The sequence below is a fragment of the Pituophis catenifer genome, unplaced genomic scaffold (assembly GCF_029215685.1).
Source record: "Pituophis catenifer annectens isolate HBS135680 unplaced genomic scaffold, rPitCat1.0.hap2 SCAF_4, whole genome shotgun sequence".
NCBI classification, from domain to species: Eukaryota; Metazoa; Chordata; class Lepidosauria; order Squamata; family Colubridae; genus Pituophis; species Pituophis catenifer.
In genome coordinates, this window is record NW_027256884.1 from 107,968,279 (window position 1) to 107,981,233 (window position 12,955).

A 12,955-nucleotide genomic window follows, 5' to 3' on the forward strand; every position below is an offset into this window, starting at 1 on the left:
TGTTTTTTTTAATAAGACTTCTTATCTATTTAAGTCCCTCACAATTCAACAGACATATGAAAACTCATAAATGTAATATAGAATTTTTTTAAAATTTGATTTATATGCTGCCCTTCTCCAGAGACTCAGGGCGGCTTACAATGCATTAAGCCATAGCCTTCATACTTTTGTATATTTATACAAAGTCAGCTCATTGCCCCCACAATCCAGGTCCTCATTTTACCTACCTTAGAAAGGATGGAAGGCTGAGTCAACCTTGAGCCTGGTGAGATTTGAACTTGCAGTAATTGCAGGCAGCTGATGTTAATAACAGTGCTTTAGTCTGCTGTGCCACCAGGGCTCTAATTGAGCTCTAAGTTTCGCCACTGGCAGTTTCATTTGACTCTTTCTTCATAATAAAGTGTGAACATTTTAAAGGGTATGTGCTGTCCTGAGAAAGGAAGTTCTTTTAACTGGTGCTTAATTCTGAGACGCCTATTAAGTTATATAAATTATATTTGCAGTAATTGAAATGACAAATTCTTATGGTCTTTGGTTCAGATCCATTCATTAGCAAGATAAAAAGGGTGTTACTCCCTTGTGATACAACAGGAACTTCCTCCCTTTTCCCTGTCAGTGAGAAAATTGGCCCATGTGTCTCTTAGTGTGTAGTGAATGCACCGTAATACTTATTTTAAGCTTCATTCCATTAGTACATATTTAGGTTCACGTTTAGAAGTGCCCACATTTTCCAGGTGGGTCTAATATAGTCCTTTATTAACCTGCAATTTTGGACTAGCAATAAGAGGATAACAGTAGCCACACTAAATTGACAAGTTGGGAAAGTTTCAGCAATAGCTCTCCTAATGTCTGCTTGTTGATTTTTTTGTCTTCCTGGGAAGGGTGTGCCAATGAAGGTAATTGTCTAGGCAGGCACAAAGCATTGAACATGACCATAATTCATTCAGAACAATAAAAGTATTCAATTAAAATGCAACAGTTATAACAATGTTTCTTGTCTGACTTCTGGAGAGAAAAATTACATTGACCTATAGATGGCACGAGAAAAAAGTATAAATGCAATATCAGATGAATATTCTGCCCATGGACATTTACAGTCTTAAAAAGCTTCTGAATTAGGCTTCTATGTTTTATCTTTCTTTGTCTTTTGTTGAGGTCACAAACTTTCGGATTTTATTGCACTGTATGACTCCACCTGCCTACGCTTTTACTTGCTTCCTGCTCAGTTGATCAGCAATTGCTCTGAATCATTGTGTTAAAATAATCAGTTACTGTACTTAAAGGGCCCTTAGTCGTAAGGCAGTGAGGAATGAATATGTCAGTGCGCAGAAGGAAACAGGAAGGCAAATTTGCCTATGTTGTTTTTTAGTCTCTAAGTCATGTCTGACTCTTCGTGACCCCATGGACCCCAATGCTGGTCCCTCCTGTCCTCCACTGTCTCCTGGAGTTTGCCCAAATTCAACTTTATTGCTTCGATGACACTACCTGAAGTCAACATATCAAACACTTGCAGACTCATTCACACACACCTATAAAATATCAAGTTCTTGTATTAGTTTTTTTTAAAAAAATAAAATGATATTTTTGTTTTTCTATCTTGTACTAGAGATCTCTCAATATAGGGCTTCTTTTGCTAATGACAACTTTAAAATTATGTGACAATCCCTTAAAGACATAGTATTTGCATATAAGGGAATTTCCCCCATTTATTAATTTATATATTATTTCAACGAAGACTTCCTTGCATCTTTTTCTCTATTAGGGCTATGACATGATCTTAGCACTTAATGAGAAAATACTAGGCTTAGGGGGTTCGGAAGTTGCAAAACATCCTGGAAGTAGAAAATAGCCAATAATTAATATGTTGTTACTATTCAAACAGCATGTTGTCATCCATGAGGTTACCAGAAATTAAGTTTGTCTCAAACATTTTAGAAACTAGTGGTCTACTAGTTAATAATCTAATAGAAGGTGCATTTCATAAACCTTAGAAGTTCACACAAATATGTACACATATAGATAGATTCATGAGGTGAAGGCAATATTTCTCTGAATCTAGTTTGCTTAGAGTATCAAGGCAGTTAAGTCATGTTGTTGACCTTACTGTTGAAGTATTATTAGAGGTTAACATCTTGGACAGATGTACGCTAAAAAGGTGACATAGAGAGGAAGAATTCCCCTCCACCCACACCCCTACTCCATCACAGTAAGATTTGGCCCAAACAGGGAAATGCGCGTTTTCAGCAAACCCATTGTTTTTCTACACCTTTCATACAACTTCTATACTCCTAATTGACCTGAGATTTTCTTGGGTCATGAACATATTATTTAAGGAGTGTTTTTGTATCACTTGCCTGTGAAACAATGGTATCAATTTTGATCTCAATTTTGCTTTTGTTTTCATTCAAATCGTTCTAAATGGCAGGGGCTATTCCTGAATTCATTAGTGTTTCACAAAAGCATTGCTACAAGACTGATTAGGAAAACAGTTCCTACATGCATGTGTGGCATTAGTTCACCATAGTTGCAGCCAAATTTAATGTGTGCTCTAAAGCTTGGATTTCCACCTTTGAAACAATCGCATTTCTAAATAAAAAAATAGAAGCTGGAAAAGAGTTGAATGCAGGCCCATTCCTTGGGAATGCTATTTGGCCTCGCTTGTCATTGGATTTGAAGGAGGTAGCTGTTATGAAGAGTGCATTTGCTCAATCACGGCTAGTGGTTTGCTGTGCCTTTTTCTGGCCTAAGTCAATCTGGCAATTGCCTCTTAGCTTCTCGACTACCACAATTTATTCTTCCAAGAACCGGTCTGAAAAAAATTCTCGCAAGTTGTTTTTGGTGGAAAAATGTAGATGCTAGGCTGATAACTGGTTGTATTGGAAGATGCTCATATGATTCTTCTATTGAAGGACCAGCATTAGTTGCCAATTGTTTATCAGATTCAATTTAACAATGACTTAAAGCTTGGCTATTTCACTGTTACTAGCCTGCTCACCTTTTAAAATGGCCAGGAAAAGTTCTGTGTTCCTAGCACTTGGAAAAGACCTACCCCCTATGGAATCTCTGCTTTTAGAGGGCACATTTCACCTGTTATCCCTCTGAGAGCAACCAAGCCTCAAGTCTTTGACCATAATTTCCTGGTCAAATGTCAACTGACATGGTCACTTGAAATGGTCAATTCTCAATTTTTTTGTATACTATTATTTTTTAGTTTTGTCTCCTGTCTTTTTATGTCAGTTTTATTAGCTAATCAAATAGATTGATTGGAAATACCACAAAATAAATAATCAATGCATTTGATTATTTTACTTTATTAAAGTAAACTAATGAGCAGACATTAGCATTGCTATAGTAAACATTATTTTTAATTAGTCTTTTATAAGATCTAAAATAAAATCCTATATATTAAAAAAAGATATATATATATATATATATATATATATATATATATATATATATATATATATATTTAATTTGATTTATATGCCGCCCTTCTCCGGAGACTCAGGGCGGCTTACAGTGCGTTAAGCAACACATATTGTTGGAAATTTTAGCAAATCAGCAATTATTAGCATTTTAAATCTTGTGCTTCCTTGTGCATACATTTGAAATGTGATATCAGATCCCCAAATATCACACCTGGCTATATCCTCCTCATCCTCTATGACTGGTCTGCATGGAGACTCAGCTATAACCTTTTTTGTTTTTTTAACTAAAGGGTACCACTTCTTTCTTTAATTCAAAGCAGTAGTAATAGTAATTGAACCATATCAGAGGAGAAGGAAACTCTCTTTTTCAGAGTGATCTGTTATGGGGTTTAACCAGGGGTGGGCTTCAACCCCTGGTTAATTTTAGCAAGCCCAGTTGCTGTATGGGCATGGCCATGGTGGGCACGCCCTAGTTGGCCTCCTACACCACAGCGGAGGGGGGGCATTTTTGCCCTCCCTGACCTCCGGAGGCTTTCCTCGAGCCTCTGGGAGGATGAAAACGGCCTCCCCAGACTCCAGAGGCCCTCTGGAGGCCAGAAATGGGCACATTTCTGGTCTTCCTGAACTTCCAGTAGGCCTGTTTTTTGCCCTCCCTGAGCCTCTGCACGTGCCCTGAACTTACTTGCATCCAAAATGGGTTGCATGGGGACTCCTAGGAGGGGAGGGGCAGGTGGGGGCCAGCCAGGAATGGGATTTGGGAGTTCTCTGAACTGCACAGAATCTTAGCTAGAGGTTCTCCCGAACCCCTGTGAACCCCCAGCAGCCCACCCATGGGTTTAACCATTTAGACCAGTGGGTCTCAACCTTCCTAATGCCGTGACCCTTTAATACAGTTCCTCATGTTGTGGTGACCCCCAACCATAAAATTATTCCTAAGACCATTGAAAATATGTGTTTTCCGATGGTCTTAGGCGACCCCTGTGAAAGGGTCGTTCGACCCCCAAAGGGGTCCCGACCCACAGGTTGAGAACCACTGATTTAGACTGACTTTCAAAAGAACCAATTATTGATTCTGGATGATCATTTTAGTCCAAACAACTACATCCAATATAATAAAGCTTCATGATCATTGAGAAGTGTAGAGATGTAACACAGAATCATTTAAATGTCATGCTGATTTTAAAAATGACATTTCAAATACTTGGTTTTTTTTTTTCCAGTTTCAAATTATTGCCAGTACAATTATTTGTAGATTTAAGATAGCATTAAAACAGTAGATTTTTTTTCCCCTGGGTTGTATGTTCAAATATCCTGATGTTCCCTAGAAATTTTTAAGTTTGGAATGTCTTTTAATAAAGAACTAAAACAGGAGGAATTCCGCACACTCCAGGAGATTTGGGGTTGCAGTGAACTCCTGTCACTTTTCTGTATCCATGTATTCCCTAATAATATTTAATAAAAGGAATGCCTGACATTTCATTTCATGAACACTTCAAACACTTCACATTTCTTTTAACAATTAGTATTTGAGCAGGAATGAAATGAGTAAAATGAAGTTCATTATCAGCTACACATTCTTCATATAATATGTAGTTCAATCCACATGGATTTTGAATAAAACCACTAAATTGACCATTAATTAGCTTTTTAAACATTTATAAAGACTTGTAATATAATTTGTTCCTCCAACCCTAAATGTCTCACATCAGAGTTACACAGCAGGCCTGAGTCTGGTCCTCAGAGGACTTGGATATGGGTCCCCTAGACATTATTCAAAGCTTGTCATTAAAGGTTATCATTTTTTCATGGATGTAAGTGGGAAATTAGTAAAGACACAATTGAAGAGTAATCATATTAACCACATTAATGTAATTTAAATGATATCAATTTCCGTCTTTATACCTGCTGTTCCTATTTCTTCATATTGGCCCTAACTACGATGTGTGCCTCTAGCATGCTACTAAAAGAGTAAGTGTGGTCCTTGATCCATAAAAATGTGCTCTGCTTGCTTCCTGTGAAATGTTTATATATTACATAGGTAACGTATGTAGTGACATCATAAGCAATTATGGATTTGATTGTTCTTCCACAGGTTGAAGGATGGGCTGCCTGCTGCTGAAATGTGTGCCAGATATAAAATTAAAGGTTTCTCACTCATTATAAAACATGTTGCGGAAGAAGATGCAGGAAACTACACTATAATGTTGAGCACCCGGCAGTGGAACCTACAAAAAAATTTAACAATAACACTCAGAATAAATGGTGAGTCCACATTACTATCCATGACAGTAAGATGCAATCCTGTAGACACTTATTTGAAAATTAAGTTATCTTGAATTCTGACTAAACATAAATACTCTTTAAAAAGTTTTCATTATCAGAGATCACGTTGTTATGCTAAAAGCATTCTGACAAAGGCATTTGTGTCTTTAAAAAAATGGCATTTTCATGCTCAACTTTTGTGTCACCAGCTGCTTAGCTTATGTCCTATGCCAGGGGTCAGCCACCTGCAGCTCTGGAGCCACATGTGGCTCTTTAACCCCTCTGCTGAGGCTCCCTGTCGCTCAAAATATGCGTCACAACCACCAATGTGCAACACCCACCAGCACACGCTTTATTGAGCTTTTCAACCCCTGGTAGGCCAACCGTGGATAAATCCAAGAAAAGAAAAGTTTCAGAAGAAAACAGAACGTTTAATTCAACTACATATGCTAGTTTTGTGGCCGCTCAAGAAATATTCAGGCACGGGAAGGGTTTTGTGGCTCCCAGTGTTTTCTTTTCTGTGGGAAATGGGTCCAAATGGCTCTTTAAGTGTTTAAGGTTGTAGACCCCTGTCCTATGCATCCATGCAAATGGGTTGTTTGAGCCAGGCAGCTCTGCCTGCAGCCAATGCCCTCTTTTCATATTTTGTCTTCACCTTATTTCATTGGCTTCTTACAAAAAGAAAAGGGGAAAGAATAAGCTAGTCACTGTCAGATGAGGAGTGCAATTGTTTATCTACTGGAGAAAGATAGGGGAGAAGGAGCCTACCACTTGGATTCTGGAGAGGAAGAAATTCTAGAGGAAGTAGTTAAGACAGGTTGGAAGTCCCTACAACTGTAGCTCCAGAACAAGCATTGCAAAACTGCTGTTGCAGCACTTCTGAAGCAGAGAACAAACTGATTCTGATTTTCCAAGGCTGTTGGAAGCTGCATTGTTGGGACATATATAGGCAGCAATGATGTCAGATCAAAACACAGACTATTTGTGGAAGAGGCCAAAATCTTGTTTTTTCTTTTGAAACAGTAATTCTTTCCATTTTATTTTAGAATAACATTTCAGTTTACTCCTGTTCTTGTTTGTTAACAGTGAAACCTCAGATTTATGAAAAAGTGTCATCAATTCCTGGTCCTACTCTCTATCAACTAGGAACTAAGCAAATTTTAACATGCATTGTTTATGGAATTCCTCAACCTGTGATAAAATGGACCTGGCAACCATGTCAACAGAACCATTCCAGAACAAGGTAGATCATTTTTGATCCTCCTTTCCAATACTCTATCATTGCCCTTCTATGTTTTCATAAAAAGTCTTCTCCATGCAATTGGCAACTCAGGTATTTATGATGTCTTAATATTAAAAATGTTTTAAATTAATTATGTTGGTAGCATGAGTCATAGAGGAGGAGGTGGGATGCCTTCATGATGCAAAAGCTGGTTTTACCGTGGAGTGTTCTGACCTAGGCTTCCTAAGTCAGTAAAACACATGAGTAGTCCCAAAAGCCTCTTTTATTGCAACAGCTGTGAATTCTGTTCATTCACAGATGAGTCCCAAATAGTTGTAAAGAGTCCTTTGGGATAAGGTTGATAATCACCCACCTTTATCTCCCTTGACACACTGCCAAAGACCTAATTGGCAAAGCCACACAGGGCCCAGAATCAAACAGAGCTTCAGACTTTAAACTGAACAGAATTAACAATGTTGCTTCCTGCAAAGGCCCACGTACCTTTGCTCCTCTTTTAAGTCTTATGGGAGGGGCCAATCATCTCCAAGCCTTACTCCCGAGTCGTCCCTTTTGTTTTAACTGTTCTTGCCTTCTGGCAGCTCTGCGCATGCGCGCACTGGGAACAGGTTTCCCCTGTTCTTCTGCCTCACTGAAGTCTGACTCTGAAGGCTCTGAAAGCAGCACATACCTCCCAGATGGCCCTTTTTCTGCCTTTGACACAGAGCTCTCGTCTGAGCCTTCCCCAGACTCCAAACTGGCCTATGGTCCTCCCCAGCCTCCTCACTGTCCAACTCTGCTGCCAGCTCCTCAGGCCACCAGCGGACCACAACATGGTGCTCTCTGAGCCTGGTGTTTTGGTTGCTGATGCTTCGTTACCCATTAGATAACTTCATCAGCATCACTGGTTTTGTTCCTCACGCAGGTTATCTAAAGACATTGTTGGGATGAAAAGAAATTAAACAAGGTCTGCTTTTTACCCTGAAATTGCAGCATGCCTATCAGTAGTGGGTTTCAATTTAGTTTGCTACCAGTTCGTGTGTGCGTGCGTGCGCATGTGACACGTCTGTGCATGCGGAGAAGCATCCGGGCGGGTGGGCAGAGCCTCCCACCGCCACTGCTACTGGTTTGTCTGATCTGGGGCGAACCGGTAGCAACCCACCACTGATGCCTATATAATGCTTATAAATATATTGCTTAATGATCAGTTTGAATATCTTGCCTTACATACATGTCAGACTGAGAGATCTGTAATCTGAAAATTTTTTGAAGTTGATTACTATCTGAAGTTCAGTATGCAAGCTTTAGTTCCTCTTCTTTAGGATAGCTTATATTCAAGTATTACCTGATCACTTTCCCTCAAGATGCCATCTTTAACTCTTCATCTGATTCTTACCTGTTGGTAGGGATTAAGTACAGGATAGGAGACCCCACTATAATTTCTTTCACCTTTTGACAAATGGAATTATCAGGAAGAGGAGGCAAGAATGTTTTAGATCTCTGAGTCTTGGCAGAGTTAGATTCCCAGAAGACGTCGGGATAATTTAAATCCTCTGTTGCATGCTTTTTCAAAAGATTGGACTATTCATTTTTCTTTCTGTTATCGACCTATCTATCTTTTCTCTTGGATTTGTTACTCACAAATAAATTATAGCTTTTTAGCATTATGGACCAGCCATGAGTATCATTGTGAATCAGACCATTCTCCCTTAAACACAATATTGATCAGTTGTTGATAAAAATAGGATCGCCAACATGATTGCCAACATCCGATGACGGATATGGCACAAGACAAAGAAGAAGTTAAAAGCAGTGTTCCTAACCGTACTCAAAGATTGAAGCGGGGTGAAATGCTCCCGGTTCGGACCGGATTGCTCGATCCGGTAGCAATGGCAGCGGGTGGTTCAGAGAACTGGTGGCAAAAATCCCTGTGCCCCCCGCCATGCCCAGTTGAGTCGCGCGATCATCAGAGGCTTTTTTCCTATTTTTAAAAGCATTTTTTTACAACCTCCTAGCCCGAAAAAGCTTTTTAAATGCTTTTAAAAGTAAAAAAAAAAGCCTCTGATAATCGCGTGGCTCAGCTGGGATCATCAGAGGCTTTTAAAAGCATTTTTTCTACAACCTCTTCGCCCAAAGAGGTTGCAGAAAAAATGCTTTTAAAAGCCTCTGACGATCCCAGCTGAGTTGCCTGATCACTAGAGGCTTTTAAAAACATTTTTTTTTTGCAACCTCTTTGGCTGAAGAGGTTGTAGAAAAAAATGCTTTTAAAAGTAAAAAAAAAAAAAGTTGGCCACAACCACCCAGTCACATTATCCCCCCACCAAGTCACGCCCACAGAACTGGTAGTAACAAATTTTACATTTCACCACTGGATTGAACCCATGATCTTTTCATGAAAAGAGTGTACTCCAGAGTTACAGTTATTCTCCTCTTCCTTTCTATTGATAAGTTTACAGAGGAAAAAGAATTAGCTTGAAAATGCACCCCTGGGATTAAAATATACCACTATATCTCCTACTAAGAAAAGTGTGGGGCCATTAATTTCTACGAACAACAGAAATAAAAAAAAGGAAGGGCCAGGCGAGAGGTAGAAGTAATGAGTTCCAAGGAAATGGCCAGATTTCAGCAGAAAAACATTAATGAAGGAGAATTGAGCAATGACAGACATATGTGTGGAAACGTGGTTGCATTGTGGAAGTAAAGAAAGTTAGTTATGCAAGAGACTGAAAAAAGTCCAACCCAACTAATCCTTTGAAATTTGCTCTATAGTTGAAGAGTTTATAAGACAATGTGCAGTCTCTGAGACAATAAGATCTCTATATTCACACACTTGTACTCTTCTGAGTGGGAGAAGACATTCTTTGGGTTTTATTTTAAGGTAGCTCAACAAACAATGCTTTAAATGGTTTCATTTAATACATGAACTCACTGACATTCATTTAATATATGGACTCACATTCCTTTCACTCTTGAATAAGAACTCAAAAAATTCTTTCTGACAGCTGAGTAGAAGTGCCATCTAAGTAAATACACTGGCAGTGGTGAAATGTAAAATTTGTTACTACCGGTTCTGTGGACGTGGCTTGGTGGGGGTTAATGTGACTGGCTGGGTGTGGCAAACTCTTTTTTTTAACTTTTAAAAGCATTTTTTCTACAGCCTCTTCGAAGAGGTTGTAAAAAAAATGCTTTTAAAAGGCTCTGACGACCCCAGCTAAGCCGTGCGATCATCAGAGGCTTTTTTTTAACTTTTAAAAGCATTTTTTCAGCTGAAGGAAACATGCTTTTAAAAGTAAAAAAAAAAACCCCTCTGATGATCGCGCGCCTCAGCTGGGTGGGGGGGGCAGGGATTTTTGTTACCAGTTCTCTGAACCACCCACCGCCATTGTTACCGTTTCAGGCAATCCGGTCCGAACCGGGAACATTGCATCCCTGTACACTGGTATAAACCTTGCCATCCTCTCTGGCAAACCCTATCCTGCATGGGCACCATGGTGGCAAATGCTGCTGTCCTTACGTCTTACCACATACAAGGCTTTAAGAACAGGGATTGGCAGAATCCCCTGATTTTGTTTCTCTGCCTTCTTATAAAACATTACTAGTAACATGACCTGAACATATATTCATTAATGTAGCTAGGGCATAAAGTAAATTGCTTAGAGTGCAATTATCTGACACTATTAACTTTAAAAGAAGGAGATTGAAGAGCAGCTTATATCAGCTATTTATTTATTTATTTATTTATTTATTTATTTATTTATTTATTTATCATTTTTGTATGCTGCTGTAATCCAGTTGACACTCAGCAGCTTTCACCAAAAGAATGCTATTCCAAAATAACATTAAAGTTGTCTTCAAAATCAGCCTAAATCGTAGCTGATCGAAGTAGGGAAAGTTCTTTCATGGTATCAGTAGCAGAGACAGAAATAATTCTTTCCCACTTCTTCACCACGTAAACTTTCTCCTTACTTCTGCCACCCCTGGACAGCTGCTATTGAGGCTGATCCAAGTAAAGATGAGAACTTGGTTTGAAAGATACTGTCCTCTTTGTCCAAAGCAAAAGATGTTGGCTAGAGACTGAAGAGAAGGGACAGGCCTGCACCAGCTAAAGTGAGCACTTGATGTTAAGCTGGCTGCACTGCTAACAAAATGATCAGTAAAATGCCTTAGACAATATCTACAGCAAAACGACTGTATGTTGCATTAAGGTGAAACATGACTTTAACACTGACATAGATAAGGATGGCTTCATGCTTACTTATGGGCTGTGATATGCTTGGGCTGCAGATAGAGGCAGAGGAACAAACAAAGACTGAAAGACAAAACTACTAGGATAGTTTCAAGTCAAAAAGAAGGAAGTTTTTTGCCCCAATAACTTCCCCCCCCCCCAACAAAATTATTATGGAGTTAGGAACAGTTATTTCTTTAAAGCACTGTTTCAGACCCAGATGTCCCCTAAATGGGTTGGCTCTTGACTCTCTGAATGCCACAGTCACCATATGTCTGTATTGATCAGATCAGTTGTAATCCCATTGTGAAGGAGGCTGTTCAAATTAGCCACTGTCCGAGAGAGTAGTTAGGTGTGACTATCCTTAGACCTGATTCCCTTAAACTGGGAAAGATTGACTGTTGCTTCATGTCATGTCCTCTCATAGTCAGCAAGTCTATAAATTACTTTTCCTGTGTTCATTCTCAGGAAATCTTATGCGTCCAGAATTCAAATTAGCCATTTTAAAAGTATTTAACAGTATTATTTCTAGGCTAACAATCAAGTTATTACCTAAAATAGTCATCATGTTTATTGTGGTATCCTGACGTAAATTTTCATGTAGGTTTTCCTGGGTGATGCAGCTGTTGATGAGAAAGATGTCTGTGTGGAAGAATCGATTGCACAGCAATCGATTACATTAGCATACGGAAATCCTTATTCTATAGAAAGACACGGCTCCCAAATATGACAAACCCTCTGTATTAAATCAATGATTCCTGTATTAGAAGCACCAGCAGCCTGGCAAAAAGTCTCTCTCACACAAACAGGCTAACAAGTCTGTCCAGTAGGGAGATGAATCAGTTGTCTGCCACACCTGTTCATCTCCACCGCCTGCCTTTTATCCCCAGAGCTAGGGTGGGGCTTTGCTAGCAGCGATGGCTCTTCCATCCCAAGGATCAGCTCATAGATTTCCACTGCTCTCCTCTCCTACCTTCTGCGCATCCGCATGTCAGATACTGGACCCAACTGTTCCTCCTCTTCCTCATCAGCCACCTCCAGACCTGGGGGCTGTTGACTCTCCATCTGAGGGCTGATGGATGGCCCAGGCTCCACCTCTGTCTCTATCTCTGACAGCTCCATTCCCTCTTCCCCCTCGGAGCTCTCAGGTTGCCTTGATGCTGGCCCAGACTCCAGCGCTACCTCCTCATCTGATTCGGCTGCTGGAGGGGCCGGCAGCCGACAGGACACAACAAAACCTAATTTGATCCAACAAACCTAATTTGATGTTGGAAAGGATATAAATGGCAGCATCTCTATTTCTGATGTGCATAGGTGATGGCTAAATGGCACCATTCACACATGTAACATGTAAGAAGATTGTAACCCTCAAAACGTGACATGGGCAGCATATCATTTTATTAAATAAATGAACAAAGACATCATTGCATGTAAAATGACCCCCTCAACCCCCCCAAATCTTAATAAAGAAATTGAAAATGCTCAGTGAAAGAGTTATTAGTTGATTGTTCAAAGGTAAAGAGAAAAATTGGAAGAAAAAGGGAAGGTATGGGATAACATGAATACTCACAGTTCAATGTCAAAAGTTCCAGGCATTTATTTTATTTTTCTTCTGTTTTAACCAATGCTTATGAAATTTCACTGGATGAAATGGCTACCTAATTCATGAATCCAAAATTCTGCTTAACAACAATACATCTTTGGAATTTTAAAATAATAAAGTGAAAGTTCAGGTGAAATAAGTAATCCGTCCTCAGCTTCTTGAGTTGTTTCCCCACTGCAGACCATCTCCTGCAAATTTCAGAAAGAGTTATTGCCCAT

At 39.5% G+C, this 12,955-nt stretch overlaps 1 protein-coding gene across 1 annotated transcript in view; it reads left to right on the forward strand.

The window, feature by feature from the left end:
- Positions 1-12,955, forward strand: part of FLT1 (fms related receptor tyrosine kinase 1) — a 122,974-nt gene that overhangs the window by 35,440 nt on the left and 74,579 nt on the right. The window contains exons 9-10 of the mRNA XM_070943655.1: positions 5,521-5,690; positions 6,777-6,933. Of these exons, the coding sequence (XP_070799756.1) occupies positions 5,521-5,690; positions 6,777-6,933 (327 nt within the window). The remainder of the gene's footprint in view (positions 1-5,520; positions 5,691-6,776; positions 6,934-12,955) is intronic.